The 26,114-nt window shown below is 54.3% G+C and overlaps 1 protein-coding gene across 8 annotated transcripts in view; it reads left to right on the top strand.

Moving 5' to 3' along the window:
• Positions 1-26,114, top strand: part of BRD1 (bromodomain containing 1) — a 46,558-nt gene that overhangs the window by 10,491 nt on the left and 9,953 nt on the right. For 2 of the 8 annotated variants that reach the window (XM_035273856.3, XM_035273902.3), the window contains exons 3-8: positions 8,221-8,377; positions 13,671-13,802; positions 14,096-14,224; positions 14,693-15,005; positions 17,977-18,237; positions 24,050-24,547. In XM_035273856.3, the coding sequence (XP_035129747.1) occupies positions 8,221-8,377; positions 13,671-13,802; positions 14,096-14,224; positions 14,693-15,005; positions 17,977-18,237; positions 24,050-24,547 (1,490 nt within the window). The remainder of the gene's footprint in view (positions 1-8,220; positions 8,378-13,670; positions 13,803-14,095; positions 14,225-14,692; positions 15,006-17,976; positions 18,238-24,049; positions 24,548-26,114) is intronic. The other 6 variants (XR_013524313.1, XM_035273872.3, XM_035273863.3 and 3 more) reach the window with 6 other exon arrangements.

The following is a 26,114-nucleotide window of genomic DNA, read 5'->3' as shown; positions in this document are numbered from 1 at the left end:
CCGCAGCCTCCGCTTCCTGGGCTCAGGCAATTCTCCTGCCTCAGCCTCCTGAGTAGCTGGGATTACTGGCACGTGCCACCACGCCCAGCTAATTTTTTGCATTTCACCATGTTGGTCAGGCTGGTCTCGAACTCCTGAACTTGTGATCCGCCCGCCTTGGCCTCCCAAAGTGCTGGGATTACAGCTGTGACCCACCACACCAGGCTTGTTTTTTGAGACAGTCTCGTTCTGTTGCCCACGTTGGAGTGCAGTGGCTTGATCTTGGTTCACTGCAACCTCGCCTCCCAGGTTCAAGCGATTCTCCTGCTTCAGCCTCCCAGGTAGCTGTGACTACAGGCGCTTGCCACCATGCCCAGCTAATGTTTTGTGTTTTTAGTAGAGACGGGATTTCCCTGTGTTAGCCAGGATGGTCTCCATCTCCTGGCCTCCTAAAGTGCTGGGATTACAGGTATGAGACACTGCGCCTGACCAGACATTTTATTTTTAGTTTAAAAGGATCAACTTGTCTTGGTTAGCCTTAGGAAGGGAAGCATCAGTCAGGTGAATACCAAGTTACTTCTCTTCATGCATTTAAATTAGATTGACTTCAGCTGTTAGGAAAGGTCACCAGGTGCAGTGGCTCATGCTAGTAATCCTAACACTGTAGAAAGCTGAGGCAGCTGGATCTCCTGAGCCCAGGAGTTCGAGGCTGCAGTGAGTTGGGATCACACTTTGTACTCCAGTCTGGGTGACAGAGTGAGACCCTGTCTCTAACGGTTGTTTTTTTTTTTTTTTTTTTTTGGGAGATGGAGTCTCACTCTCTCGCCCAGGCTGCAGGGCAGTGGTGTGATCTCTGCTCACTGCAATTCCTGGGTTCCAGTGATTCTCCTCCCTCAGCCTGCTGAGTAGCTGGGATTACTGCTGAGTAGGTGGGATTACCCACCGCCATGCCTGTTTAATTTTTGTATTTTTAGTAGAGACAAGGTTTTACCATGTTGGACTAGGCTGGTCTCGAACTCCTGACCTCAGGTGATCTGCCTGCCTCAGTGTCCTAAAGTGCTGGGATTACAGGCGTGAGTCAGTGCGCTCAGCGTCTAAAGGGTTTTGCATAGTTACCCAGAGCAGTCTTTTGAGTTTTGTTTCTCTTGGACACAGCTGCATCTGGAGATCTCTATGTGAGGCATGTTTAGAGAAAAGAGAAAGACCTCTGGAATTGATATTCTTCCAAGAAATCTTTTAGTCTTGTTGGTACAGGCAGTCCTCAGATGGTACCAGTCCCTCAGTGGTGGACCTGTAGTGGTGGTCCCTGGCGTGCAGGGTGCTGTGGTTGGATGGAGGTGAACAGAGCTGTCCGGGGCTCCTGGGCTGCCTGCTCGTTCTTGTCCATCACAGCACAGTCGTCCAGCAGACAGGCTGCACCAGCTGATTGTTTGAGCTTGGACTTGACGTGTGTGACGGAGTTTGTCTGGATTCCCTGTCTTGGTATCTGATAGGCAGATTAGTTGGTCCAGCCGATACCCTAACAGCTGTTGTTAGCAGGTAGCCTGAACTTGAACTATCTCCCGCCTGGAAGGTTCCTTCTGATGCCTTGTTTAATTTCTTTTTGGCTTCATGAATAGTCATGCACCCCCCAGTGCCATCCTTTTGAGCTCCCCAAGGCCTCTGCCAAACAAATTGCCTCCAGGGAAGGCTCCTTGACCCAGCGTGCCATCGCCACTGGCTCTGCACCCCTTCTGAGCCATTCCTGGAGCTTGACGCACTGTAAGGTCATGGGAAAGGGTTACCATGGCAAGGACAGGTGTGGCCACCCAAGCTGGGGCCATAGTGGCTTATGGACTTCCTGGAAGTCAGTGGAAACCCCTAAAATGAGTCCCAGTGGGATGTCTGAAATGGGGGCAGAAGGGGAGGGAACAGGGTCCACCAGTTCTCTCCCCACAGGTCCTGGTGGTTGGACAGCGAAGTCCCGGGCAGGCGTGATCACCCACAGATGGTGTGTGCTGGCTGCTAAGGGCCTTGGCTGGTGGGCCTCGGCCCCCACAGTCAGAGAGTGCCTGCCTGCCATTCCCTGCAGGGTAGGCACCCGGGGCCGGACTTTGGAAGGCTGCCGGGACTTCTTTCCTACCCCGACTGGCTTCCCACACTGTCGGAGGCCACCTGTCCCTAGTGTAGTTTTTATTTTATAGAGACAGGGTCTCAGAGTGTTGCCCAGGCTGATCTTGAATTCCTGGGCTCAAGTGATGATCCTGCCTAGGCCTCCCAAGGTGTTGGGATTACAGGCCTGAGCCACCTCGCCCAACCCCGGCCGCAGTCTCTCATCTGTTTAATGCTGGAGGGTAGTATGTTGACTCTGCAGTAAAGATGTCACTGTTCTGGAGCTTTCTCTGGGGTCACTGCCGGAAGCTGTCGTCTCCCTTGGGCACTTTCCGCAGCCCCAGGCCGCTGAGCTGCACAGCCCTCCTCAGAAGGTGGGGGACGCCGTGTCCTGTCTTGAGGGTGTTAGGTCTGTGAGGATCCCAGCTGTCACCTAGTGGGTACCTGCAGAGGGATTTTTTTTTTTTTTTTAACTGAGTTGGGGTCTTGCTCTGTTGCCCAGGCTCGAGTGAAGTGGCTCATCACAGCTCACTGCAGCCTTGAACTCCTGGGCCGAAGTGGTCCTCAGCCTCCCAAAGTGCTGGGGATACAGGTATGAGCCACCACACCTGACCCCCTGGCTTGTGCTTTTAAGTCTTTTTTTTCCTCCATGTTTCTGGGTGTTAATTTTGTTGTATCAGTTTGTATCTGGCATGGATTGGTGAAGCAGGAGATGTTGGCTTCTCTGGGAAAGCCCTGTGTGGACTCCAGGAGGGCAGTGTGGGTGCATGAGTTGGCTGCTGTGGGTGGACTGGGAGGGATGGCAGGGACACTGATGTGTGGATGCCAGCAGTCTCGCTCTGTCGCCCAGGCTGGAGTGCAATGGTGCGATTTCGGCTCACCGCATCCTCCGCCTCCTGGGTTCAAGCAATTCTCCTGCCTCAGCCTCCTGAGTAGCTGGGACTGCAGGCGCGCACCACCCTGCCTGGCTATTTTTTTGTAATTTTAGTAGAGACGGGGTTTTACCATGGTGGCCAGGATGGTCTTGAACTCCCGACCTTGTGATATCTGCCTCAGCCTCCTGAAGTGCTAAGATTACAGGCCTGAGCCACCACGACAGGCTGGAACTTCCTTGCCTTTTAAGGCTGAATGATCCTCTGTATGTAGAGAAGACCTTCTCCTTACCCGTTGATTGTATGTGGAGAGAAACTTTTGCTTACCCATTCATTCCTTGATGGGCGCTTGGGTTCCTTCCATATCTTCCCTCTTGTGAGTAATGCTGTGAAGAACATGGCGATGAGGGTCGGAGTCCTGTTTTCAGTTCCTTTGGGTGTATACCCAGAAGTGGGATTGCTGGGTCAGATGGTACTTCCATTTTCAACATTTTGAGGAGCCACGGCACTGTTTTCCGCAGTGGCCGCGGGCAGTGCGCGAGGGTTCTGCGTTTCCACGTCCTTGCCAACGTCGTTCTCTTGTTAGTATTTTTTGATAGCCATTCCTTTTTTTTTTTTGAGACGGAGTTTCGCTCTTGTTACCCAGGCTGGAGTGCAATGGCGCAATCTCAGCTCACCGCAACCTCCGCCTCCTGGGTTCAGGCGATTCTCCTCCCTCAGCCTCCTGAGTAGCTGGGATTATAGGCACGTGCCACCATGCCCAGCTAATTTTTTGTATTTTTTTTTTTTTTTTTTTTTAGTAGAGACGGGGTTTCACCGTGTTGACCAGGATGGTCTCGATCTCTGGACCTCGTGATCCACCCGCCTCGGCCTCCCAAAGTGCTGGGATTACAGGCTTGAACCACTGCGCCCGGCCCTGATAGACATTCTAATGAGTGTGAGGCTGACATCATAGTTTGGGTTTGCATTTCTCTAATTATTGATGTTGAGCATCTTTTCATGTGTTTATTGAGCATTTGTACTTTTGAAGAATTATCTATTTGAGTGTTTTGCCCACTTTTGAACTGGGCTGTTTATTTTATGTTGAGTTTGAGGAGTTTCTGGATATTAATCTGTTACCAGATCCGTGATTTGAAAATATTTGCTTCCATTCACTCTGCCGTGTCTTTTAATGCACACGTTTTGAAATTCTTCATCAAGTCTAGGTTTTTCTTTTGTTCCCTGCACCTTGAGTGTCTTCTTTAAGAAATTCTTGCCAAATCCAGTGCCATGAAGCTTTTGCCCTCTGTTTTAGGAGATGTATGGTTTTAGATCTTACGTTTAGGTCTTTGATTTTGAGTTAATTTTTGTGTGTGGAATGAGGCAAGGTTCAACTCGACATTGTTTTGCATGGCCGTATCCACTTGTCTTGGTGCCATCTGCTGAAAAGACGGCCTTTCCCCACTGTGTGGTCTTGGCATTCACAACTCAGCTCACAGCAAGAAACCCTGACTCTGACTGTGGAGAAGATGGCGGCTTGTTTATGAGGTCACAATCTTTTCTCGCATCTCTTGGGTCAGAAGAATGAAAACAAACAAAAGCTTTTTTTTTGTAAGACATAGGGCTGGCTGGGCGTGGTGGCTCAAGCCTGTACTCCCAGCACTTTGAGAGACCAGGAATTCAGCATAGAGTTGTCAGCAGTCTGTGCTGGATACGGGAGGGTTTGCTTCGGGGCGCTCTGCTGTCCCCTGGTCTGTGTGTCTGTCCTTTGATCAGCACCACGTGCTTGGATGACTAGTGTTGTGGTAGGTCCTCAAGCCAGGAAGCAATGACTTTTCCAGCTTTGCTCTTTCTCAAGGTGGTTTTGACTGCTGGGGGTTCCTTGAGTATCCATATGAATTTTAGGATGGGTTTTCCTATTTCTGCAAAAGACGACATTGGTATTTTAATAGGAATTGCATTGAATCTGTAGATCACTCTGGTGGTGTTGACATCTTAACAGGATTGGTCTCCCTGTGCATATGTTCTGCAGTGCGTTTAGTGGATCCCGTGGTAAAGTATCTTATGTGTCAGCATGTACACTTGGCTTAACAAAAATCCAAGGAATTTCCAAGATGTTGGAACTCTGCTGACCTCCCATCGTTTCTGGGGTTCTTTTCCCTGGTGTGAGTTCTGACTTGTCTGCAATCCTCCCTGAGGTGGGCATTGTGGCTGCTGTGCCAGGCCCTCGTCTCGCCCACCGTGCCAGTGTCTCAGTCCAGCCAACTAGCAGGAACCACTTTCTGTAGCTGCCATATGTATGTCTGCTTAGCTTTCTCACCTGAGGTCTGTTTCCCCTTAACTCTGTCTGAGCTGAGGTAGGGCTCATCATCTTACCTGGGAAGCTGCTCTTCCTCACTCTGATTTTGGGTTTTTCAGCCTCTTACTCACATGAGCTCCCTCAGTCTCCCAGGTAGCTGGGACCACAAACGCACACCTGGCACCTGGCTCTAAGTATTTAAAGCATTTTCATCAAACCCTTTTTGCTCACAACTTGTGGGCTGTCCATGTTTAACGAAGTCCTTACTCTAGACAAGATGGTGGCTTGTTTATGAGGTCAGAGTCTTTTCTCACATCTCATGGGTCAGAAGAATAAAAACAAACAGCATCTCTTTTTTTTTTTTTTTTTGAGAGAGGGCTGGCTGGGCGTGGTGGCTCAGGCCTGTAATCCCAGCACTTTTGAGAGGCCAGGAGTTTGAGACCAGCCTGGGCAACATGGCGAAACCCCATCTCTACTAAAAATACAAAAATTAGATGCTGAGTGTGGTGTTGCACACCTGTAATCCCAGCCACTTGGGAGGCTGAGGCAAGAGAATCGCTTGAACCTGGGAGGCGGAGGTCGTAGTGAGCCGAGATCAAGCCACTGCACTCCAGCCTGGATGACAGTGAGAATCCATCTCAAAAAAAAAAAAAAAAAGAGGGCCTTGTTCTGTTGCCTGGGCTGGAGTACAGTGGTGCACTGTCGACTCACTGCCATCCTGAACTCCCAGGGATCCAGCAGATCCTCAAGGGATCCTCCTGCCTTAGCCTTGTGAGTAGCTGGGACTACAGGCACGTCCCACTGTGCCTGGCTAACTGAAAACAATTTCATTTGTAGAGATAGGGGTCTTAGCATCTTGACTAGGCTGGTCTCAAACTTTCAGGCTCAAGTGATCCTCCTGCCTCGGCCTCTCAGAGTGCTGGGGTTACAGGTGGGAGCCATTGTGCCGGGCCTCATTCTTTCTTCTTCTTTTTTTTGAGACAGAGTCTCGCTCTGTTGCCCAGGCTGGAGTGCAATGGCATGATCTTCGCTCACTGCAACCTCCATCTCCCGGGTTCAAGTGATTCTCTCCTGCCTCAGCCTCCCAAGTAGCTGGGACTACAGGTGCCCTCCACCACACCTGGCTAGTTTTTGTATTTTTAGTAGAGACGGGGTTTCACCATGTTGGGCAGGATGGTCTCGATCTCTTGAACTCGTGATCTGCCTGCCTCGGCCTCCCACGGTGCTGGGATGATAGGCCTGAGCCACTGCGCCTGTCCTGGCCTCTTTTCTTTATGAGCATATTGCCAAACAGCATTTCTTTAGATCTTCAAATTGTTAAAAAGTACTTATGTCTGTATTGCCTCAGTTGGTCATTAAAATACCCTGAGGGTGTGTGTATGTGTTGAAACATCTGCATTCCTGTAGGACTCATGGAGGCTGGGCCAGGTGGCTCACATCTGTCATTCCAGCACTTTGGGAGGCCGAGGCAACAGATCACCTGAGGTGAGGAGTTTCAGACCAGCCTGGCCAACATGTGAAACCCAGTCTCTGCTGAAAATACAAAAATTAGCCGAGTGTGGTGGCAGGCACCTGTAGTCCCAGCTACTTGGGAGACTGAGGCAGGAGAATCGCTTGCACTCGGGAGGCGGAGGTCGCAGTGAGCCGAGATCGAGCCACTGCACTCCAGCCTGGGCGACAGAGTGAGACTTTGTCTCAAAGGAAAACAGTGACTCACTGAGCCAGAAGAGTCAAGTGTCGTGCTATTTACTGCACAGTTTGCCTCAGTGCAAGGTGGTAAAAACAAGCTGCTCCCACAACAGCAGCCCATGAGGTGACCAGGTCCAGCCCAGCCCAGCGTGTAGAAGAGCAGCCTCCTGGGGCTGCGATCAGAGCCCAGCAGCTTAGTGCAGCTGCTGACAACCTCCCCTACCTCTGTTCTTGCCAGGGGTGTGTTTCAGGGCGGGCATGTGGTGTCCTGAGCGTGCAGACTGCCCTTGGACTGGTGGACAGGATTGTTTTAGCCTGCGCTCCACATCTGCACGCGAGCTCTTGGTAATGGGCCGGTCTGGCAAAGTTCCCGGGTGGGTTCCATGTGAGGGAGGTACCTCACCATCAGTTCTGGGTCTGGTGGGTGTTCTGCAGGCCCCACACTCGCGCCAGGCCCTGCCAGAAGAGGTGGCGTGAGAGGCACTGAGGGTCTTGAGGCTCCCGGAGGGCTCCCTGTGCCCCCAAGGCAGCACTTTGCACTTCATGGGAGACTTGAAGATGCGTGATGTCTTTTTAGTGAGCTCAGTAAAGTCGCACCCGTCAGTGGCTTAGGTCTTGAGCTGTCTCCTCTTGGAGGTGATGTGGGGGACCAGTGGGTGGGTGGGGGCCCACTGACATAGATGTGGTTGAAGTCGGCTTGTTTGCCGTGGCGTCACGTAGAAACAATGAAAACTGTCGGAGGCTTTGCTTAGCATGTTTTCGTTTTGGATGTTTAATCTGATAAATGTTGTTGTAAATGAAAAATCTTTTTCTTTTTTTTGGGTCAGTCTTGCTCTGTCGCCCAGGCTGGAGTGCAGTGGTGCAATCTCGGCTCACTGCAACTTCCGCCTCCCAGGTTTCAGTGATCTTGTGCCTCAGCCTCCTGAGTAGCTGGGATTACAGATGTGCACCACCACGCCCAGCTAATTTTTTTGCAGTTTTGGTAGAGACGGGATTTCGCTGTGTTGGCCAGGCTGGTCTCAAACTTCTGGCCTTAAGTGATCCTCCCACCTCCACCTCCCAAGTGCTGGGATTATAGGCTTGAGCCACTGCACCCGACCTGAAAGGTGGATGGATTCTTCAGATCGTTGGAGGTCATGAACTTTGTTGTAGCAGCACCAGGGATAGATAGTAGGAACTGCACCTGTCATGGCTTAGGGAGAAAAAGTATGAGCTCGTGGTTTTATTAGCAGTAACACGGCCATTTCTAGCTTCTGTGGTGAAACATTTTAACGCACTCCTTCAAAGGTAAACTCCGAGTGTCTGTTTTAGGTTAAACAGGATTGCGAATCAGGTGGCCATTCAGCGGAAGAAGCAGTTTGTGGAGCGAGCCCACAGCTACTGGCTGCTGAAGCGGCTGTCAAGGAACGGCGCCCCCCTGCTGCGGCGGCTCCAGTCCAGCCTGCAGTCTCAGCGAAGCTCACAGCAGGTACGTGGCTTGAAGCCCCCGCAGTCTCTCCACCTCTCTTGCCCTCGCCCTCCAGGAGAGGGCACCTGGTGCAGGCTGGATGTGGCGCTGGCTCCTGGGCCCAGGTTCCCCATTGGGAAGCCTCAGTCTCGTTCAGCCCTGGAGCTGTAGGGGGAATTAGGTGTGCCCTGGGCTCTGGTTCCGTGACTGGGGGGGGTGACTCGTCCCTGCCTGTCACTGGGTGTTTCTTCCATTTTCAGCTGTGCTCCCCATGCCTGTCCCTGCCCTGCCTGTATACCTGCTGATGGGCAGTGGCCAGCTCTGGGGACCGGGGATGCCTAGGGATGTGTTATTGCTGTGGCTGCATGGGCCTCCAGGCTGGGGACAGCATGGGTGGGACCCAGTGAGCCCTGGGCCATGTGGGTGGGGTCTGTGTGCTGGGCCTGGAGTGTGGGTTTTGGAAATATGCCAGGAGTGATTTAAGGGCCTTGCCCTGAAGGCTGGTTGAGCTTGGATTGTGGTGGGGTGGGGAGGGCTCGAGAGAGCTGAGAGAGCAGGAGGGAAGACCATCCTTCTCCTTTTAAAAGAACAAACCAAACTCTTACATTTTGGTAGTAGGTTTGAATTATAGACTCAGGCGAAGTTGTGAAACAGTTCTGAGAAAATAGGGTTGCAGAGTGAAGTAGCTTCTGTGAGATGCACAGAAGTAAACTGAAAACACAGGTGGCCCTGCACAGGCCCAGGACCCGCAGTGGGCGCCGTCTGCTCACGCTGCCTAGTGAGGAGCCGCTGGGTTTTAGGAAGAGCTGGTCGATGGCCGGCATCTGGCCTGAGAGCCTCATGGAATTTCCTCGTGGTGCTTCTCGCTGCCATCCTAGGCACGAAGTGGAACCGTCCTGCTTGCTGTGAGGTGGCGCCGGCTCACGGGCAGTCTGCAGGGTTCGTGGTCGGGTCCCCAGGTGGCAGCTGGGCTGTCTCTGCCTGGCAGACTGTGTCCCTGCAACGTCAGCCCCGTTCAGTCAACTGCCGTGGCTGCCTTGTGCTCCGGGAACTCCAGAGTCTGGTGCTGTGGTCTGGCACATTGTGGTTTAGGGGTGTGATTTGGTGGTGGGGTCCAAGGTTTTCTGATGCGGCCTTGGTGCTTCTTGCCTGTGGAGTGTTCTGGGCCTCCCATGCTGTCCACCCGGGTTGCCCTGCTGTGTGTCTGTCCAGGTGTCTTGGGGCTCCCTGCAGGTCTGTGAGCCAGCCCCTCTCCAAGTGAGGTCCTCACATGGCCACAGAGCTGAAGCCTCAGTGAAGGTTTTTTGGCTGTTGAATGAATTAACTGCATCTTCTGTTCTGTGATGTGATGTTGCTTTCCGTCAATCCTCTGCCCTCACCTCGTGGCCCCCGGGGGGTTCCCTGGACGAGAGCTCTGTGGGGAAGGATGACTCTAAGAAGCAGAGTCAGGAAGCTGCCAAGCGTGGGAAGCTCTGTGCTCCAGGGGCTAGAGGCGTTGGTCTTGACCCGTGATGTTGGGGCATGGAAGTGAGGCTTTTTGGGAGGAAATTGAGGATTTGGATCTTGCATCTCATCTTGGGGCTGGACAGGACTGCAGAGAAGCCAGCGAGGAGCCATGAAGGGTGGATTCCATGGAAAGTGGGTGTGGATGTGATCAGACGGGAATGTCCAGCTGTGGGACTCATCACTTCTACTGTTAGGAGCTGGGACATGAGGGCCAGGATCCCTGCAGTGACAGGACATGTGGGTCAGTGGGCAGGACCCATGGGGACATGGGCAGCTGGGGGTGGCCTGGGGCATGGTGGAGCCAGGCAAGGGAGGGGGAGGGTTGCAGGGAAGAGGTGACCAGCTGGAGCCTGGGAACCGTGCCTCTGCTGCTACACGGCTGCCCGCTGGGCCTTAGGTCCCATTGTGTGTAGAATATGTTTGTAAGGAGAGAACATCCCCACAGCACAGCCAGAAGCATTTCTCCTGGCAGAAGGGGTGGCTTCTGAGGACATCTGGGAAGGAGCAGAAGGAGCTGGCTGGACTTGAGCCTCAGCACAGCACTCGGCATGGAGAGCCAGGAAACTTGCCTCTGTGTGGCTGGGCTGTCAGGAGAGACTGTGCTTCTGCCTTCTCCTGGCCAGGGATGGCCATGGCTTGGTGTGGCTGCATCTTGTGAGGCTGTGGAAGTACCTGATGTGTTTGATTCCCGTGTGTCTCTGTGCGCCTGTTCCAGCCTGGCCCTGGGAGAGGACTCTGTGGTAGAGGCAGGTGAATGAACTGGACGGGGTCTCTAAGAGGCCAGCAGGTGCTGAGGCTGCCGCCGCCGCGGCTGGTCTGTGCTGGCTGCGCATGCAGGGCCCTGGGTTTCGTGCTGGTCTGTACGGCAGCTGCTGAAGGCTGAAGGGAGCACGAGAGCAGTTTGTGCGTATGATGGTGGCATCGCACTGTGGCTCCTGCTCCTGTGGCCCATCCTTCCTGTCCTGGGAGCACATCCTCCAGCTTTCCGAGTGTCTGTCCTAGGGCAGGCTGGGCGCTGCTGGCTGCATTGTCCCTGCCGTGCTGCGTGCATGGCCTCTGCCAGTCCCACGCACCTGCTGGTGTGGTTGGGCTCAGTGGCAGGAGCCAGGTGCTGGAGTCAGGAGTCAGGAGGACTGGGGCCGGTGAGGCTGAGACCAGCCTCTCTAACGTTGTGAGTCCTCATCCCACGAAGGAGCTGGCCTGGGCTTCCCCGAAGAGGGGATTTTAACCCGACCCAGCTGGTCGTCACGGTCCCCCAGCCCTGCCCTTTGTCTCCCCCATGTGTCTAGAATGGACCCAGAGGCTCTTGGTGCTTCTCGCTGGCAGTGGGGATCCCTGAGTTCTCCTCCTTCGCTTCTGTCCTACCTCGTGGAGCCTTCCGATGTTGATTCTTTTTTTTTTTTTGAGATGGAGTTTCGCTCTTGTCACCCAGGCTGGAGTGCAATGGAGCGATCTCGGCTCACTGCAACCTCCGCCTCCTGGGATCAGGCAATTCTCTTGCCTCAGCCTCCTGAGTAGCTGGGATTACAGGCACATGCCACCATGCACAGCTAATTTTTTGTATTTTTAGTAGAGACGGGGTTTCACCATGTTGACCAGGATGGTCTCGATCTCTTGACCTCGTGATCCACCCACCTCGGCCTCTGAAAGTGCTGGGATTACAGGCGTGAGCCACCGCGCTCGGCTCCAATGTTGATTCTTACATGGGAAATACCGGCCACTTTAGAGCTGAGTGAGGAACCTCGGTCCTTCTGAGTGGATGAGGCTGTGTGTGTCATGGGACCTTTGCTGGCCAAGTCGTTGCATACAGGAGGCCGGCTGGGCTCAGGGTCCACGTGCCGTTGGAGGCCCCTGCCTTCCGGTGGCGTTTCTTATTAAATCAGCCTGGGGAGCAGATAGTAAGTTTGCTTAGCAGCCACTGTGTGACACAGGGCTTGCTGGTGATGAGATTGCTCCCGCTTCATAATAGATTCCCAGGCCAAATGTCCTTGTGGCCGGAGTGTTTGGATGTGTTGATTGCACGTTGAGGGACAGGCAATGTGCAGAGGCTCCGGGACCTAGGGTTTTGGAGCCCGGTTTTTTGGCCTTTGCTTGAGTTGATGTGGGCCTTGTTACTGTTAGCCTCGACTTCGTGCCTGAGGGTGTTGAGCAACACTGAGGAAAACCAAGAGAGCCTCACTGGCGGGCGGGGTTGGGGGGTGCCAGCTCTGCTCTCCCTTGCCATGGAGAGGCCTTGCTTCCCTCCTTGAGCCTCCCTTTGTGAGCAGTTTGGAGTCCGGGGTCTGGCATCTTGTAGTCCACCAGTCTTTGCCTTCACACCCTCAGTCCTTTAAAAAGCTGTGATGGCACCCTGAGGTGGGCGGGTGGGAACCAGGGGACAGAGGCGTTGAGGGGAGAGGAGGGTCTCAGGGCTAGCATGTGCCTGAAACCGCTGTCGGGACATGTGTGTCCTGCAGCTCTAGAGGACAATAGGCATCGGGGGCCCACTCAGGCCCACGCACTTGTTACTTCCTCTCCGCTTTGAGGTAGGGTCAGGGTGCCCCTGGCACTGTGACGAGCAGGTCCCATGTGGCCAGGCCTGGGGACACGGTGAGGACAGGGCTGAGGGCAGACCCAGGCAGGCAGCCTTCTCTCCTGCGCCTGCCTATGTCGTGGCCTTCGTAGGGCTCTGGATTTCTTTCCATCACCGTGCTGTGGATGTGGGCTGGGGGTGAGGCTGGCAGCCTGTGCTGTCTGGCACATCCTTCCGTCCACTGAGAAAGGAGCAGGTGCTGTCGATGGGGACGGCTGTGGGGGGACGTGTATCAGGATGGAGGCACTCACTGTGTAGGGCAGGGCAGCAGGTGGGCCATGTACCGGGCCCCTGGCCCGCTCCATCCCGGGCAGGATGGGCCCAGCATGTTTTCTGTGCATCTGGTTTCTTCCTGGCTGCTCCCTCCATTGCCAGCTGTCCTGGAGGTGAGTCATCGAGGGTCCCCTGTTCTATCCTGGCCCCACCTCTGTGGGCCTTTCTGGTTCTGGGAAGGCCCCTCCCTGCCAGCTTGTGGAGACCTCTGTCCTCTGGAGGGCAGAACCTGTGCACTGGAGCCAGCTCCCTGCTCCCTGTGGCCTGGTCGTCCCCTCCATCCCCTTTGTCCTAGCACTGTCACAGGGGCTCTCTAGTGAGGGTGGATCTGTTGTCCTCTCTGTGATGGGCCTACAGGGCCTGTGCTGTGGATGCCTCCTGGGGTCTTAACCTGCGTGGTATCTGAGGACCTGTGCTGTGGATACCTCCTGGGGTCTTAACCTGCATGGTATCTGAGGACCTGTGCTGTGGATACCCCCTGGGGTCTTAACCTGCATGGTATCTGAGGACCTGTGCTGTGGATACCTCCTGGGGTCTTAACCTGCGTGGTATCTGAGGACCTGTGCTGTGGATGCCTCCTGGGGTCTTAACCTGCGTGGTATCTGAGGACCTGTGCTGTGGATGCCTCCTGGGGTCTTAACCTGCGTGGTATCTGAGGACCTGTGCTGTGGATGCCTCCTGGGGTCTTAACCTGCATGGTATCTGAGGACCTGTGCTGTGGATGCCTCCTGGGGTCTTAACCTGCGTGGTATCTGAGGACCTGTGCTGTGGATACCTCCTGGGGTCTTAACCTGCGTGGTATCTGAGGACCTGTGCTGTGGATGCCTCCTGGGGTCTTAACCTGCGTGGTATCTGAGGACCTGTGCTGTGGATGCCTCCTGGGGTCTTAACCTGCGTGGTATCTGAGGCCTTTTGCAGGAGGAGCCTCTGGGTTTGACTGACGGAAGCGTTCACTGTTCTCAGAGAGAAAACGATGAGGAGATGAAGGCTGCCAAAGAGAAGCTGAAGTACTGGCAGCGGCTGCGGCACGACCTGGAGCGAGCCCGCCTGCTGATCGAGCTGCTTCGCAAGCGGGAGAAGCTCAAGCGTGAGCAGGTGGGGCCCGGCCCCGTCCCGCATGGAGTGCACCGCTGGCCATATGGGGTGGGCGATGCTGGCAGCTGCTGCAGAGTGTGGGCTGCACCCTGTGGGTTCTGGCCCACGGCAGCGCCTCGCTCAGCCCAGGTTAGGTACCTGCCTGCCGTGGTGCAGGGGCCTAAGTGAAGACTGCATTGACGTGTTCCTTGACGGAAGTCAGGGGGCCTGTGGGAGCTGCTCGCAGCTGTGGGGCGCGTGGGGGTCTGAGGCTGTGGGGCTCCCTAAAGCTGAGGCTCTGCTGGGCCCCCCAGGTGAAGGTGGAGCAGGTGGCCATGGAGCTGCGGCTGACTCCGCTGACGGTGCTGCTGCGCTCGGTGCTGGACCAGCTGCAGGATAAGGACCCCGCCAGGATCTTCGCGCAGCCCGTGAGTCTGAAGGAGGTGGGTTTCTGCGGCGCTTGTGTGTCCTGTGGCATGTGGGACTGTGGATTTGTGCTGCTGTGTGACTGGTAAATGTGTGACTGCCTCGAGTATGCCCCTCAAGTTCTTAATTCTCATTTTATTTTACTGTGCTTTTTTTTTAAAATTTTTTTTTACCTGCAAAAAAATACACAAAGATATTTTTAAATTTTAAAAGTGGTGCATTTCATTGTAAAATATTGGTAGTGCAGTGGGTGAGAGGCCCCATGCAGACAGTCCCCTGAGCTGTGGTGGCACCCAGCCGCCTGTAGCTAGACGAGCTGGGTCAGGAAGGTCCCTGCAGGACTTGGATCCTGTGTCTGTACCATGAGCATGTGTGCGTGTGGCTCTCAGATACCGTGGGTTTGTGGGTTGCATGGAATAATAAATAAAGAATAAACTAACATCCTGTTTTAGTTTGTAAATGATTCTTTTTCTCCCTAAAATTAGGTCCCAGATTATTTGGATCACATTAAACATCCCATGGACTTTGCCACAATGAGAAAACGGTTAGAAGCTCAAGGGTATAAAAACCTCCATGAGTTTGAGGAGGATTTTGATCTCATTATAGCTAACTGCATGAAGTACAATGCCAGGGACACCGTGTTCTATAGAGCCGCGGTGCGGCTGCGCGATCAGGGAGGTGTTGTTCTGAGGCAGGCCCGGCGTGAGGTGGACAGCATCGGCTTAGAAGAGGCCTCGGGGATGCACCTGCCTGAGCGGCCTGCTGCGGTGTCCCGGCGGCCTTTCTCCTGGGAAGATGGTAAGAACTGGCGCCGTGTCCAGAGGAGCTGGAAGTCGCTCTTCCTAGCAGACTCCCTGCCTTGTGTTACCAGCTCCACCTCAGCGTGGCCCAGGAGGAGTGGCCCAGGAGGAGTAGCGTGCAGCCACACACACCATTTACATTTCCTAGTAGCCTCACTGCAAAATGGAAAAGCAGGTGAAAGAATTGGTTTCAGCATGGAGTCAGTGTGAACATTACTGAGGATATACGAGCTTTTCACTCTCTCTGCCATCTGATGTGTATTTTATACCCAGCACCTCTTACTTCAGACCGGCTGTGTTTTGGGTGTCCACCAAGAGGACCCCTGTGGCTGTGGCTCCCTCCAGCTCAGCCTCAGTGATGCAGATCCAGAAAGCAGCTTAGTTGCGGTGTGCATCCCGAGTAGGCCTCAGGCAGCTTCCGAGGGTGGCTGGAGCGGGAGGAACTCTGACTTCGCTTCCGACCCTTTGGCCTCGTGGTTTGCGCGTGTTGCAGAAAGGGCTCTGGGACCGTGTCTGTGGCCCGCCTGAACTCCAGCCTGGGCCGGCGCTTCTCGGTTGCCCAGGCACGTGCTGCGGCTGTGAGCACTCACTCACCTGCACCCTTCTCTAGACCGGTCCTTCGGAACCAGGGCTGTCCCCAGCACCCTGCCTCTGGGATTGTCTGCTGAAGGGTGTGTCCTGCTCAGAGGGGTTGCTGGAGCACCTGGGAGCTCCAGCTCTGAACCACAAACTGAGCAGAAGTCTCGGAGTGTTTGGTTCATTTATCTGAACTTCCCATATCCCTGATTTCTTGGCCTACGCTTTCTCCAGGTGAATCACTGACCTGCGCCAGGTTGGTTCTTCTGTGGTGAGGCCTGGCCCTCTTCCTCCTCCATGTTCCCGCCATCGTGGAGTTCAGCCAAGCTGGACCATCACCACCTTGCCCTCTGTTACCCTTATGGCAGTAGCACTGGGCTCCCTGCTTCCTGTGGGGTTGGAGATGGGCCGTACTCTCCTTGGAAGAATGGGAGTAGGGGCAGGTGCGGTGGCTCCTGTATTCCCAACACTTAGGGAGGCCAAGGTGGGCGGATCACTTAAGGTTGGGAGATTGAGACCAGCCTGGCCAACATGGGGAAACACCGTCTCTACTACAAATACAAAAAATTAGCCGAGTGTGGTGGCTGGCGCCTGTCTGTAATCCCAGGTACTTGGGAGGCTGAGGCAGGAGAATCACTTGAACCCGGGAGGTGGAGGCTGCAGTGAGCAGAAATTGTGCCACTGCACTCCAGCCTGCACGACAGAGTGAGACCCTGTCTCCAAGAGAAAAGAAAAAAGAATGGGAATATATTTTATGTCTCCAGTTTTCTGATTTTAAGAATAACACGTTTTTCTTGGAGAAATTTGGAAAATACGAGCTTGGTGAACCCTGGGTGGAGCTTTAACCCCTCCCTGAAGCTGTGCTCTCCAGGCCTGTCAGGTCAGCTCTCCTTTTCTGAAACATTCCCTTGGGGATTTGAGAGGAGCTGGGGCTGAGCCACCTCAGAGTGAGCCCAGGGCTTCAGGGGCTTATGCCTGTCTTGGAATGTCCTTCTCTAGCCTCTGGTGACTTCGGGAAAAGCTTCCCCCACCCCTGACAGTCTTCACTCTCTTGGACTCCTTGCCTGCATCAGCTCTCAGATGCCCACCTGGTGCGTGGTGCTGGCAGTTCAGGGTGCAGGCTGGTTGCTTGCCCTTAAAAGCAGGAAGATGCATCACATCTGGGCTCCCTGTCGCTGGAGCAGCCTGGAGTGTTCTTTGCCCAGTGGGCTCTGCTCCTCTGCTCTCCTACACCCAATGGAGCCGGTGTAGAGGCCTCTGAGTGTCGGTGCCTTTCAGATCATGTTCATTAAGTGAATTTCTACACTCGGGGTTTCTTGTTAAGGAGAAATTTAAGGATGACAAGTGCTAGTTTCTTTCTCAGTATCTGGGAGTGCACAGCTGAGCCATTGGCCAAGGTGTGCCTTGAGGGTACACCTGCTGCTCTTAGTGCAGCTGACACCTCCCACTGCCTGGAGCCCGAGCCACAGACCTGGAGGCCGTGGGTCTCTGTTTAAAAAGAAGCGGAGGTTTCGAGGCTTTCTTCTTGGGGTTTCAAAGGACATGATGTTTTTGTATATTTTTGAATATTATCTGTGACATTTGTTCAGAATGATGTTAGGGATACAAGTCTTGACAGAGACTGTTTTGATGTAGGTGTTTTGTTTCTCTCTACTATTCTTTATTCAGTAAAACCCTGTTTCTAGACAGATTCGTGTGTCTCTGGACAGCCTTACTGTGTTTCTTGCCTTCTCTCTTCCTGGCTCTGGTTTTACCTTCAGATAGCTCTGAGGAGCATTTTCTTTTCTTGGCCATCTCTTATTTAAGGTAATATGTGCTTTATACATTTTGGTGTTTCTAAAAGTGACGTTTCTAGGGACTTTGTAGTAAATAGGCCTGAAATTTGGAATGATCTGCGAATTTTACAACCCATTTAATAAAACCACACAATGGTCTTCAGCTAAGACAGCACTCAGGATGTGCAGTGGCCTCAGTCAGTTAACATTTGCCGGCCGTGGCCTCTGTCTGCAGAATCAGCGCAGGTCCCACGCGTTGTGCTGGGCTATGGAGCATGCGCCTCTCTCTGGGGTCCGTGTGCTGTGCCTGGGCTCAGGCAGTCGGGCCGTCTGCCTAGGGAGTGTCAGTGGGTCTTGGTCCAGGAGAGGTTGCAGTGTTACCTGGATGTGGCCCCTTCTGTGGCGACATGTCGTGGGACTAGAAGTTCTCTGTCACGAGCATCCCGGTGTGTTCTGTGGCAACAGTGCCGTCGTGGGTTCAGAGCGCAGGGGAGGGCCTCGTTGCCAGCAGCCACTCTTGGGGCTTTGGCCAAAGGTTATTGGAAAGATGGGACTGGTGATGTATTCCCAGAAGCTGTGTGGGGTCTGGTGACTGATAGCATGTGTCCTTTGCTTCAGTGGACAGGTTGCTGGACCCCGCCAACAGAGCCCACCTGGGCCTGGAGGAGCAGCTGAGAGAGCTGCTGGACACTCTGGACCTCACCTGTGCTATGAAGTCCAGTGGCTCCCGGAGCAAGCGGGCAAAGCTGCTCAGAAAGGAAATTGCCCTTCTCCGGAACAAGCTGAGCCAGCAGCACAGCCAGCCCCCGCCCGTGGGGCCGGGCCCTGAGCGCCTCGAAGAGGATGGAGCTCCGCTGGGGCTGGAGGCGGGCGACGAAGGTGAGCTGTGGTGAGGGCTGCCCCGCTTTCCTGCCATCAGGCCTGGGCACAGGCTCGGTTTTCGCCAGTTCCGCAAAATTCACAAAGCCTTGAATACTTGACACTGCCACGGGGTGGTGATTTCGTTTTGTTTTTGGTTTTGAGACAGAGTCTTGCTCTCTTGCCAGGCTGGATGCAGTAGCGTATTCTCAGCTCACCGCAACCTCTACCTCCTGGGTTCAAGTGATTCCCCTGCCTCAGCCTCCCAAAGTGCTGGGATGACAGGCCTGAGTCACCGTGAACGGTTGTTTCCTTCTAAAGAGACTTTATAATTTGTGCCGTCTGTTTTTTCACATAAATTAGTTGATAAAATTTAAGGCACAGAATAAAATTTTTCTCTTAACTCGGGCCTGAACAACTATTTGGAAAGAATGGTTTAGATCTTACACTATGTTGAAAAGTGAAGGTAGCTTGAACGAAAGAGTAAGAAATGTTTTTGTTGTATTTGAATTATGTGCTAGGTCATCAACAGCAGCATTTGAAAGGGCTGTGTTAGATTCTTATCACTGAAACGCTCCTCCCTGATTTTGTGAAGGGCGGGACAGTAACTGAGGGCCATGCGGAGGCCTCATCTGCCCTGAGGGTACCAGGCCAGCTCCTTTGCAGCAGTTGGGAGGTGGCAGCCTGCTGTGAACGTCTGGGGAAAGGTCCAGGCAGCAAAGATGTTTTTATGACTGGGAATGCCGTCTATCCGGTAGGAGAACTGGCAAAACCCAGAGCAGATGTAGGCTTGGGGTGGTGAGGAGGGCGCTTAGGAGCGATGGTTTGTGTACCATCTAGGTTGGCAGGGTGAGGAGGTAGAACTGGCATGTTTCTTATTTGGTCAAAGGGGGAATTTTGAAACGAAGGTTTTGGAGCTGTTGGGAGAAAGTCACAGCCACTGTGTTTGGCCCTGTTTCTGCAGTTGCCCTTAACATGCCTCCGTTACACAGAGCAGACAGTAGGGTAGACCCTCTCGCCGCAGCGTTAGCGGCTGCTCCGTGGCCTTCCGGCCTTTCTCCTGCACATGCAAGTAAGACAGAATTGTGCTACAGTTTTCTTTCTTTTTCTGAAACAAAGACGTTCATCTCTTATGACGTCTGTGCTGAGTGACGCAGCGTCTTCACATTGGATGCCACACGGGCCGGCGGGCCCCATGGTCTCAGGGCTCTTTTCATCCCGAGCTTCCTGTGGCTCGCTGTCCGCACAGCTTCGCCCCTTCCGTCCTGCTTGGCACTGGGCAGCTTGGCTGAGAGCCATCGAGCTTTTCTTTCTCTCGGAAGCGTACTCCTGTGCACACAGCTGAGGATTTCTTACGCATCCTGGTCCGCATTCTGTGCCCGTTTTTCTTTCTGTTTTCGGGTTCTTCCATTTGTTCACTACAGTGTAGCACCCAGACTCTCGAATGTCTCTTTGGGGCTGGTGTCAGTTATGTTAGGTCCATAGAATAAAGTCTTTTCTGTCCTCTCAGAGGCTGTTAGTGTTAGCACATGATCCCTCCTCTGCTTTGGGGGCCTTGTGTTTTTTCTGGGGAACGTTTGCCCATAGGACCCTATGGCAGCCACACCTGTCTGGGCCCTGTGCTGCCCCGTCGTGCTGAGGAGTCCAGGCTGGTGCTGTTGCCTGGTCCTGTGGCCGTTGCTTTCATGCAGCCCGCTGAGGCGTCCGCTGGCTGTGTGGGCCTCCCTCTGGGTGGACTGCCCTTCCGTCTTTGTCTTCTGTGCCCGAGGACTGAGTCTCATGACCCAACCTCACGGAAGTTGCCAGTCGGTGCACTCAACCGTTCTCAGAATAGCTTCTGGCGCTTCTCTGCCCGCACGGTCGTACCGTGTCCACCATGGAGCAGTACGTTACCTTTTTAGATTTTTATTAGTGGCTTCCTCCACTGCCACTGGGTCGCACAGCTGAGGACCCTGCACAGTGGAGCTTCTTGGCCCTCCCCTGCAGTGAGAATGGCTCCTCACACCCCCCAGCGCTTAGCAGGAGCCCTTGGAGACCATTTTTGTTGCTTTCTAGGTCTGGGGTAATTTTATTTTTATTTTTTTTTTCTGGTGTAAAGACAACACACACAGTGTGATTGAGACACAGGTGGCTGGGAATCACCTGTTACACCTGATGTTTTCAGTGATGAAATTCATGAAAAGAGCGTTTCCTGGGAGCTGATGGGAAAGGTGGGTGGGCAAGAGCAAGCAGCCTGAAAGTCCACTTGAAGGTGAGGCGTGGCGTGGCTGGCAGGGTCCTGCTCGTCAGAGAAGAAGGGGGTCTCTGGGGGAGCTGAGCGCCAGACTGGAACGGGGAAGTCAGATGTGGGAAAGGCGGCCAAAAGCATGCTCGTTAGTTGGTATAGACATGTGAACTCATGATACTTGGAAGAGGACGGAAACCAAGACTCAGATATTTAAACATCCAGCATGTTCTAATCGGTGAAGCCTCTCCGTCATTTTTTTAGATATATCCACAATATTTTCATACCTGAAAAAGATAGTAACTCCTCACTGGCAAATATGCAGTCTCACTTAAATCGTAGTTTAATGATACGTATGGAACGTTTATATTGCTTCCGTTTGGAGCCGCTTGGACAAGGCTGTAGCCGTTGGGTGCCAGGCCCCTGAGACTCTCGTGTCTGAAGGAGGGAGGCGCCCCCTGGGCTGTGAGGTTGACCCTGTTCTGTCCCCTTGCACAGGCGCTCCTACAGGCTCCGCTGTGGCCGTGACTAAGTATGCTGGGCGCAGAGGTTCAGGCTGTTGCTGTGAGCCGGCCCCGCCAGGGCTGACTTCCCAGGGCTGCAGGTCAGCTGGGTGGCGGCCACGCCACAGCTGGGATTTGAGTGTCTGATGAGCCTGGGGGATGGACCTGCAGCTCGCAGGGGCTGGTCACCCTGGCTGAGGTGGGTGTCTGCTGACACAGTGAGGCAGGGCAGTGCAGGTGGCTGGCTGTGGGAGGAGCATTTTAAGTACTTGGAATGTCCAGTCATGGTAATGCCCTTGCCAGAGGCTCCGGGCATCCCCTTTAGTCCAGGGCAGCCGTGGGCCTTGATGTGCACACGTGGAGAGACCCTCCTGCTGTACATGGGTGCTGGCCACGTGGAGTGTGTGGCGCTCAGGAAGGGATGTGTGTCCCTCAGGGTACAAGGTGCGGTGTATGCGGCTTTGTCCCTTCAGGATTGCCAAGGATGGAGGCTCGAGGCAGGGTCGGTGGAGGGACAGTGTGGTTTGTGCTCGTGAGCGAATGTCTGCATGCTGTGATTTTCCAAAGCGTCTTGTGGCTTCGGTACAGAAGCTTTGATTGACAGGGTGGGTGGCCACGTGGGCGAAATACTTCAGAATTGCTCTTGCAGACTTAACTAGGTCTTTGAACATCTTAGAGTAGCTGGTTTGGATTAGATAGCCATTTTGCCGTTTAGAATATGGACAGGTTCCAGGGGCTGGGATTCTAGGATCCTGAGACATTGACAGCGTCTGCGAATCATGCCCGAGTGGTATCGGGCGTGTTCTGAGCTTTTCTCACAGGCAGTTCAGTGACAGCCCGAGATGGCCAGCAGCCAGCGAGCTTTCAGTTTTCACTCTTGTATGTGAACTTCCAGTCAGATTTCCACTCGAGGGATGGGTTGGGCTTGCCTGTTCTGCCAGTGCAGCCTGGGGGCTTAGGTCCTGTTTTTTCTCATTTTATGGTTGAGGATACTAGGGCACCGAGTGGTCCAGGGGCCTGTGGGGCCCGGCGGGGGGAGGTGGCGGTGCATCCAGACATCAGCAGCCTCTGTTCTTGGCCACGGCCTCCTCTGTGCATCTGGCCGGTGCTGCGGGAGCACGTCCCATACCCCGTGCTGGTGGCTGGAGCCTGGCTGGCCCGAGGAGGGGCCGCAGTGAGGCAGGGCCATGGGGGTCCGCTTTGGGATAGGCCACGGGATGGTGAGGACCCTGCAGCGTGGAGATGGTTATGCGTTCCACATGGGGTGTCCTAGCTGGGCCGAGAGCTGGAGGTGAGGGGGTGTGGACCATGGTCGGGGAGGGCCCGCTGCAAGGTAGGGATGTCTGTATGTCGTGGGGATGCTGCCGGCCAGGAGTGGTGTTTCTGATGGTTGCGCCGGAAGCAGATGGGGGTCTGCGGTGCCCCTTAGATAGCTGTGGAGGCGGTGGGCTGGAGATGGGGGTCCCTCAGAGGTGCTGGGAGGAGGCTCCTTCAGGCTCCATCTGCTGGCCTGGTGCTGTTGCACCCACAGAGACCAAGACGGGTTGACCAGTGGCCTTGGCTGCTTGCAGCGAGCAGTTGAATATCATGATCGGGGGGAGAACGAATGGGGAGGCCAGGAGGTGGAAGAGGAGGCAGGAAGTGAGGTGAGGTGCCAGGCCGTGTGCCCCCAGACACCAGCTGCACCAGGACCGCCAGATAGCAGCCACACCAGGACGCACAGGCTCAGTGCTGAAGCCCCTCCTGCTGCTGCACAGGCACTAGGGACGCTGGAGCAGGGCGTGCTTATGAACAGGAAGCCCCTCTGCAGCCCTTCTCTGCATGGCCCAGTCCTCTCGGCCAGCGTTCCCTGGAGTTTTACAGCCATTTTCTCAAGCCCGTTGGCCACACTGACAGGAAGGGGAGGAGTTTTTGGCCCCTGCCTCCCCAAGGCTGTGCTCCCGGCTGCAAGGGAGGCTTCCCCCATGTTTGAATCAGCTGTGAGGTGCTCTAAGGCACTGGGTGTGTTTGGAATCAGAGGCACCTTGCAGCCGGAAGCACTGCTGCCCAGAGTCATGGGCCCAGTCTTGGGGAAAGCTTTTTTCTGCCAGTCTCAAAACTTTGCTCTGAGTCTTGTTAAGTTGTGTAGTTTTTATTTTCAAAATGAGTTTTTGGTATTAACCATACATACTTCAGGTGGTTTTAGGAAAGTTTGCGGAAATGAACTGAAAACTGTACCCAGTGATAATGCAAAGTGTTGCTCTTGGTTTGATGTCGCTTCCTGTTGTCAGCACCGGTCCCGCTTGGAAAGAAGCCTCGGTGGCTGGGCCTGGTGCGGCATCGCCTCGCCCCGTCAGCCTTGTGCCAGAGCCTGTTCGGCCCCCGGGACTTGGGGCAGTGCGCAGAGCCCCTCAGAGCAGCACCAGGCCGTCCCCCGACCTCGGCGCCATAGCATTTCAGACTTCTTGCTTTTATAGTTTCAAAAAGACTTTAAAAAGAGGTTAAAGTAGCCTTTTTCCAAAGACTTTTTCTTTTATTATTTTTTTAAAGCTCCCAGCACAGTATTTGGGAGCGTGGCATGGACTTCTGTGTGCTGAGGTGAGTGGGGATTTTTCCCTGCTTTTCTTGAGAACCGTTCACAGTCATTCACAACTCTGGTTTTTGGTTTGTTTTTTGCATTTTTGACTTGGAAGACCCTGACCAGAGATGAGATTTAATGTCTGTTTCCTTTTACTTGCTAACCTTGTGGCCAGTAGAGCCCTGTGGGAGTGCCACGTTCAGGCCCCTTTAGTTATGTGAGACCCTTTTCCTTCTCAAGGTAAGTGAATTGTTGACTGCAGAAACTGTCGTGAACCCGACTGATGTGTTTACTGTGGGCGCATGTGGAATCATCCTTCAGAGAGTCGGTGTGCACCTGGGCACTGCACCGGGGCCGCAGCCTTTGGCGTTAGGGAAGCACACACTGTGGCCTGAGCCCACGGGCCCACGCCGGGCGCAGACGGCACGAGCGATGCGTTATTTCCTTAACTGAATTAGTGTTTTGGTGGACTTCACATTTATAGTAAGTTTTATAAAAGATTTTATAATCTTCAGTTTTCAAAAATCACTTTATTTATAATTCTTTCAGGAGATAAATCTCCCCCTAAGCTTGAACCACCAGATGCATTACCTCTTCCTTCAGACTCGGAGCGTAATTCAGAACCACCAACCCTCAAACCAGTAGAACTCAACCCAGAGCAGAGTAAACTTTTCAAAAGAGTCACATTTGATAATGAATCACATAGCACTTGCACTCAGAGCGCACTGGTAAGCGGACGCCCTCCAGAGCCCACCCGCGCCAGTAGTGGCGATGTGCCGGCGGCGGCGGCCTCCGCGGTGGCGGAGCCAGCAAGCGATGTAAACAGACGCACTTCTGTTCTCTTCTGCAAATCGAAAAGTGTAAGCCCCCCAAAGTCTGCCAAGAACACTGAAACCCAGCCAACTTCTCCTCAGCTAGGGACCAAAACCTTTTTGTCTGTAGTCCTTCCGAGGTTGGAGACTCTTCTGCAGCCACGGAAAAGGTCGCGGAGCACATGCGGAGACTCCGAGGTGGAGGAGGAGTCCCCGGGAAAGCGCCTGGATGCAGGTAAATGCCACGGGCGGCCCTGAGAGGCCCCTTGCCGACCGGTGCCGGGAGCATCGTCCTCCAGGATCCTTGGTGTGACGCGGGGGTTTGCAGCATTCCCTTTATGTCCAGAGAAGCCAACAGTGCAGTTTTTTCTTTCAGAAGCCTTGAATTGCGGGTCTGAGGCCAGCGCCCTCATGGAGGGGGCCTGTCTGCCGTGAGAGGTTTGCAGCCTTGCTGGGCTGCCCTGGGTTGGGAGGGGGTCGATGGTCCTGGCTCCTCTCTTCTGCCACCTACTTCCTCTTGATTTTTTTTTAAAGAGACAGGGTCTTGCCCTGTCACCCAGGCTGAAGTGAATGGCTCACTGCAGCCTCCAGCTCCTGGGCTCAAGTGATCCTCCTGCCTCAGCCTCCTGTGTAGCCGGGACTACAGGTGCACACCACCATGCCTGGCTAATTTTAGAAGTTTTGGTAGAGATGGGGTCTCTCTATGTTGTCCCGGCTGCCTTTGAACGCATCGCCTCTGTCTTCCGAAGTGTTGGGATTAGGTGTGTGAGCCACTGCACCCGGCCCCTTCTGATACTTAAAAGGGGAGTGGGAATGGCCAGGTGCAGGTTTAGTTGACAGCCTGACTTTGCACATCTGGGTAAGCTGGTGAGTGGCCGCTCCTGGCACCCATGGGAGCTCCACTCTGCAGCCCTCATCAGGTCCTGCTGCCCCGCAGACCGCAGACCTCGGACGTCAGCGTTGTGCCTGGCCCTTCCCTGGGCCTCTGAGAGGATCGGCGCTCATGGGAGGGAAATGCAGCACTTGGCAGGTGATTTGTAGCTGTGCTGGCCGCACACGGATGAGGCGTGAGGGCCTCCGAAAGAGCATGCAGTGCTTCTCATCACTTGCTGTACTGTTGTAACCGCACTCTGTGGAATTCCTCGGCCAGGGCGTTCGTGTCTGCTGTGCCAAGAGCACTTTGGGGAGGCTGCTGTGCCCCTCACAGGAAGCCAAAGAGTGTTTTATGTCCTTGAAAGAGGAGTGACTGTCGCGGGTTTGCTGGTTGAGAACTGGCTGTGCTCTGGGAGGTGCCGGGGCAGCTCTCCAGTGTTGCCTTTCCGGAACCGTGTTTGGAGCCTGTCCGTCCTTGTAGTTTTTGTCCCGAGTCAAGGTTCAGTTCCTGTCAGTTACACCTAGATAAGGAGAAGCACGTTTTCTTCTGGCGGTGCTGGTGTGCGGTGGTTTCTCATGCACTCTGGCGGCGAGTGAGTCCTGTGTTGTGGAGCCTTGCGGGCCAGGTGCAAAATGGAAGGCTGTGGTGGGCGAGGCCTGCCAGGCCACTCCCTCACTCCACATCCCTGCTTGCTCTGCAGCTCTCTGGCCTGCAGTGCCTGTCGGGGAGGAGAGCAGAGACCAGGAGCTTCCCTCCCTTGCCAGCAAGCAGGTGCGCTGGCGCAGGGTACTACAGGGTGGTTGGGTGCAGTCACGGGCATCCCCTCCACGCAGAACCTGGGGCTCAGCCAACACTCCACTTCCTCCGGCTTTCACGTCTGTTGGCGGCAGAGGTGTGGGGCTCTGTGCATGGCGGCCTCCCCTCCTCA

The sequence above is a fragment of the Callithrix jacchus genome, chromosome 1, assembly GCF_049354715.1.
Source record: "Callithrix jacchus isolate 240 chromosome 1, calJac240_pri, whole genome shotgun sequence".
NCBI lineage: Eukaryota > Metazoa > Chordata > Mammalia > Primates > Cebidae > Callithrix > Callithrix jacchus.
The sequence above is the reverse complement of the archived record's forward strand: the minus strand, read 5'-3'. Positions and strand labels throughout refer to the sequence as shown.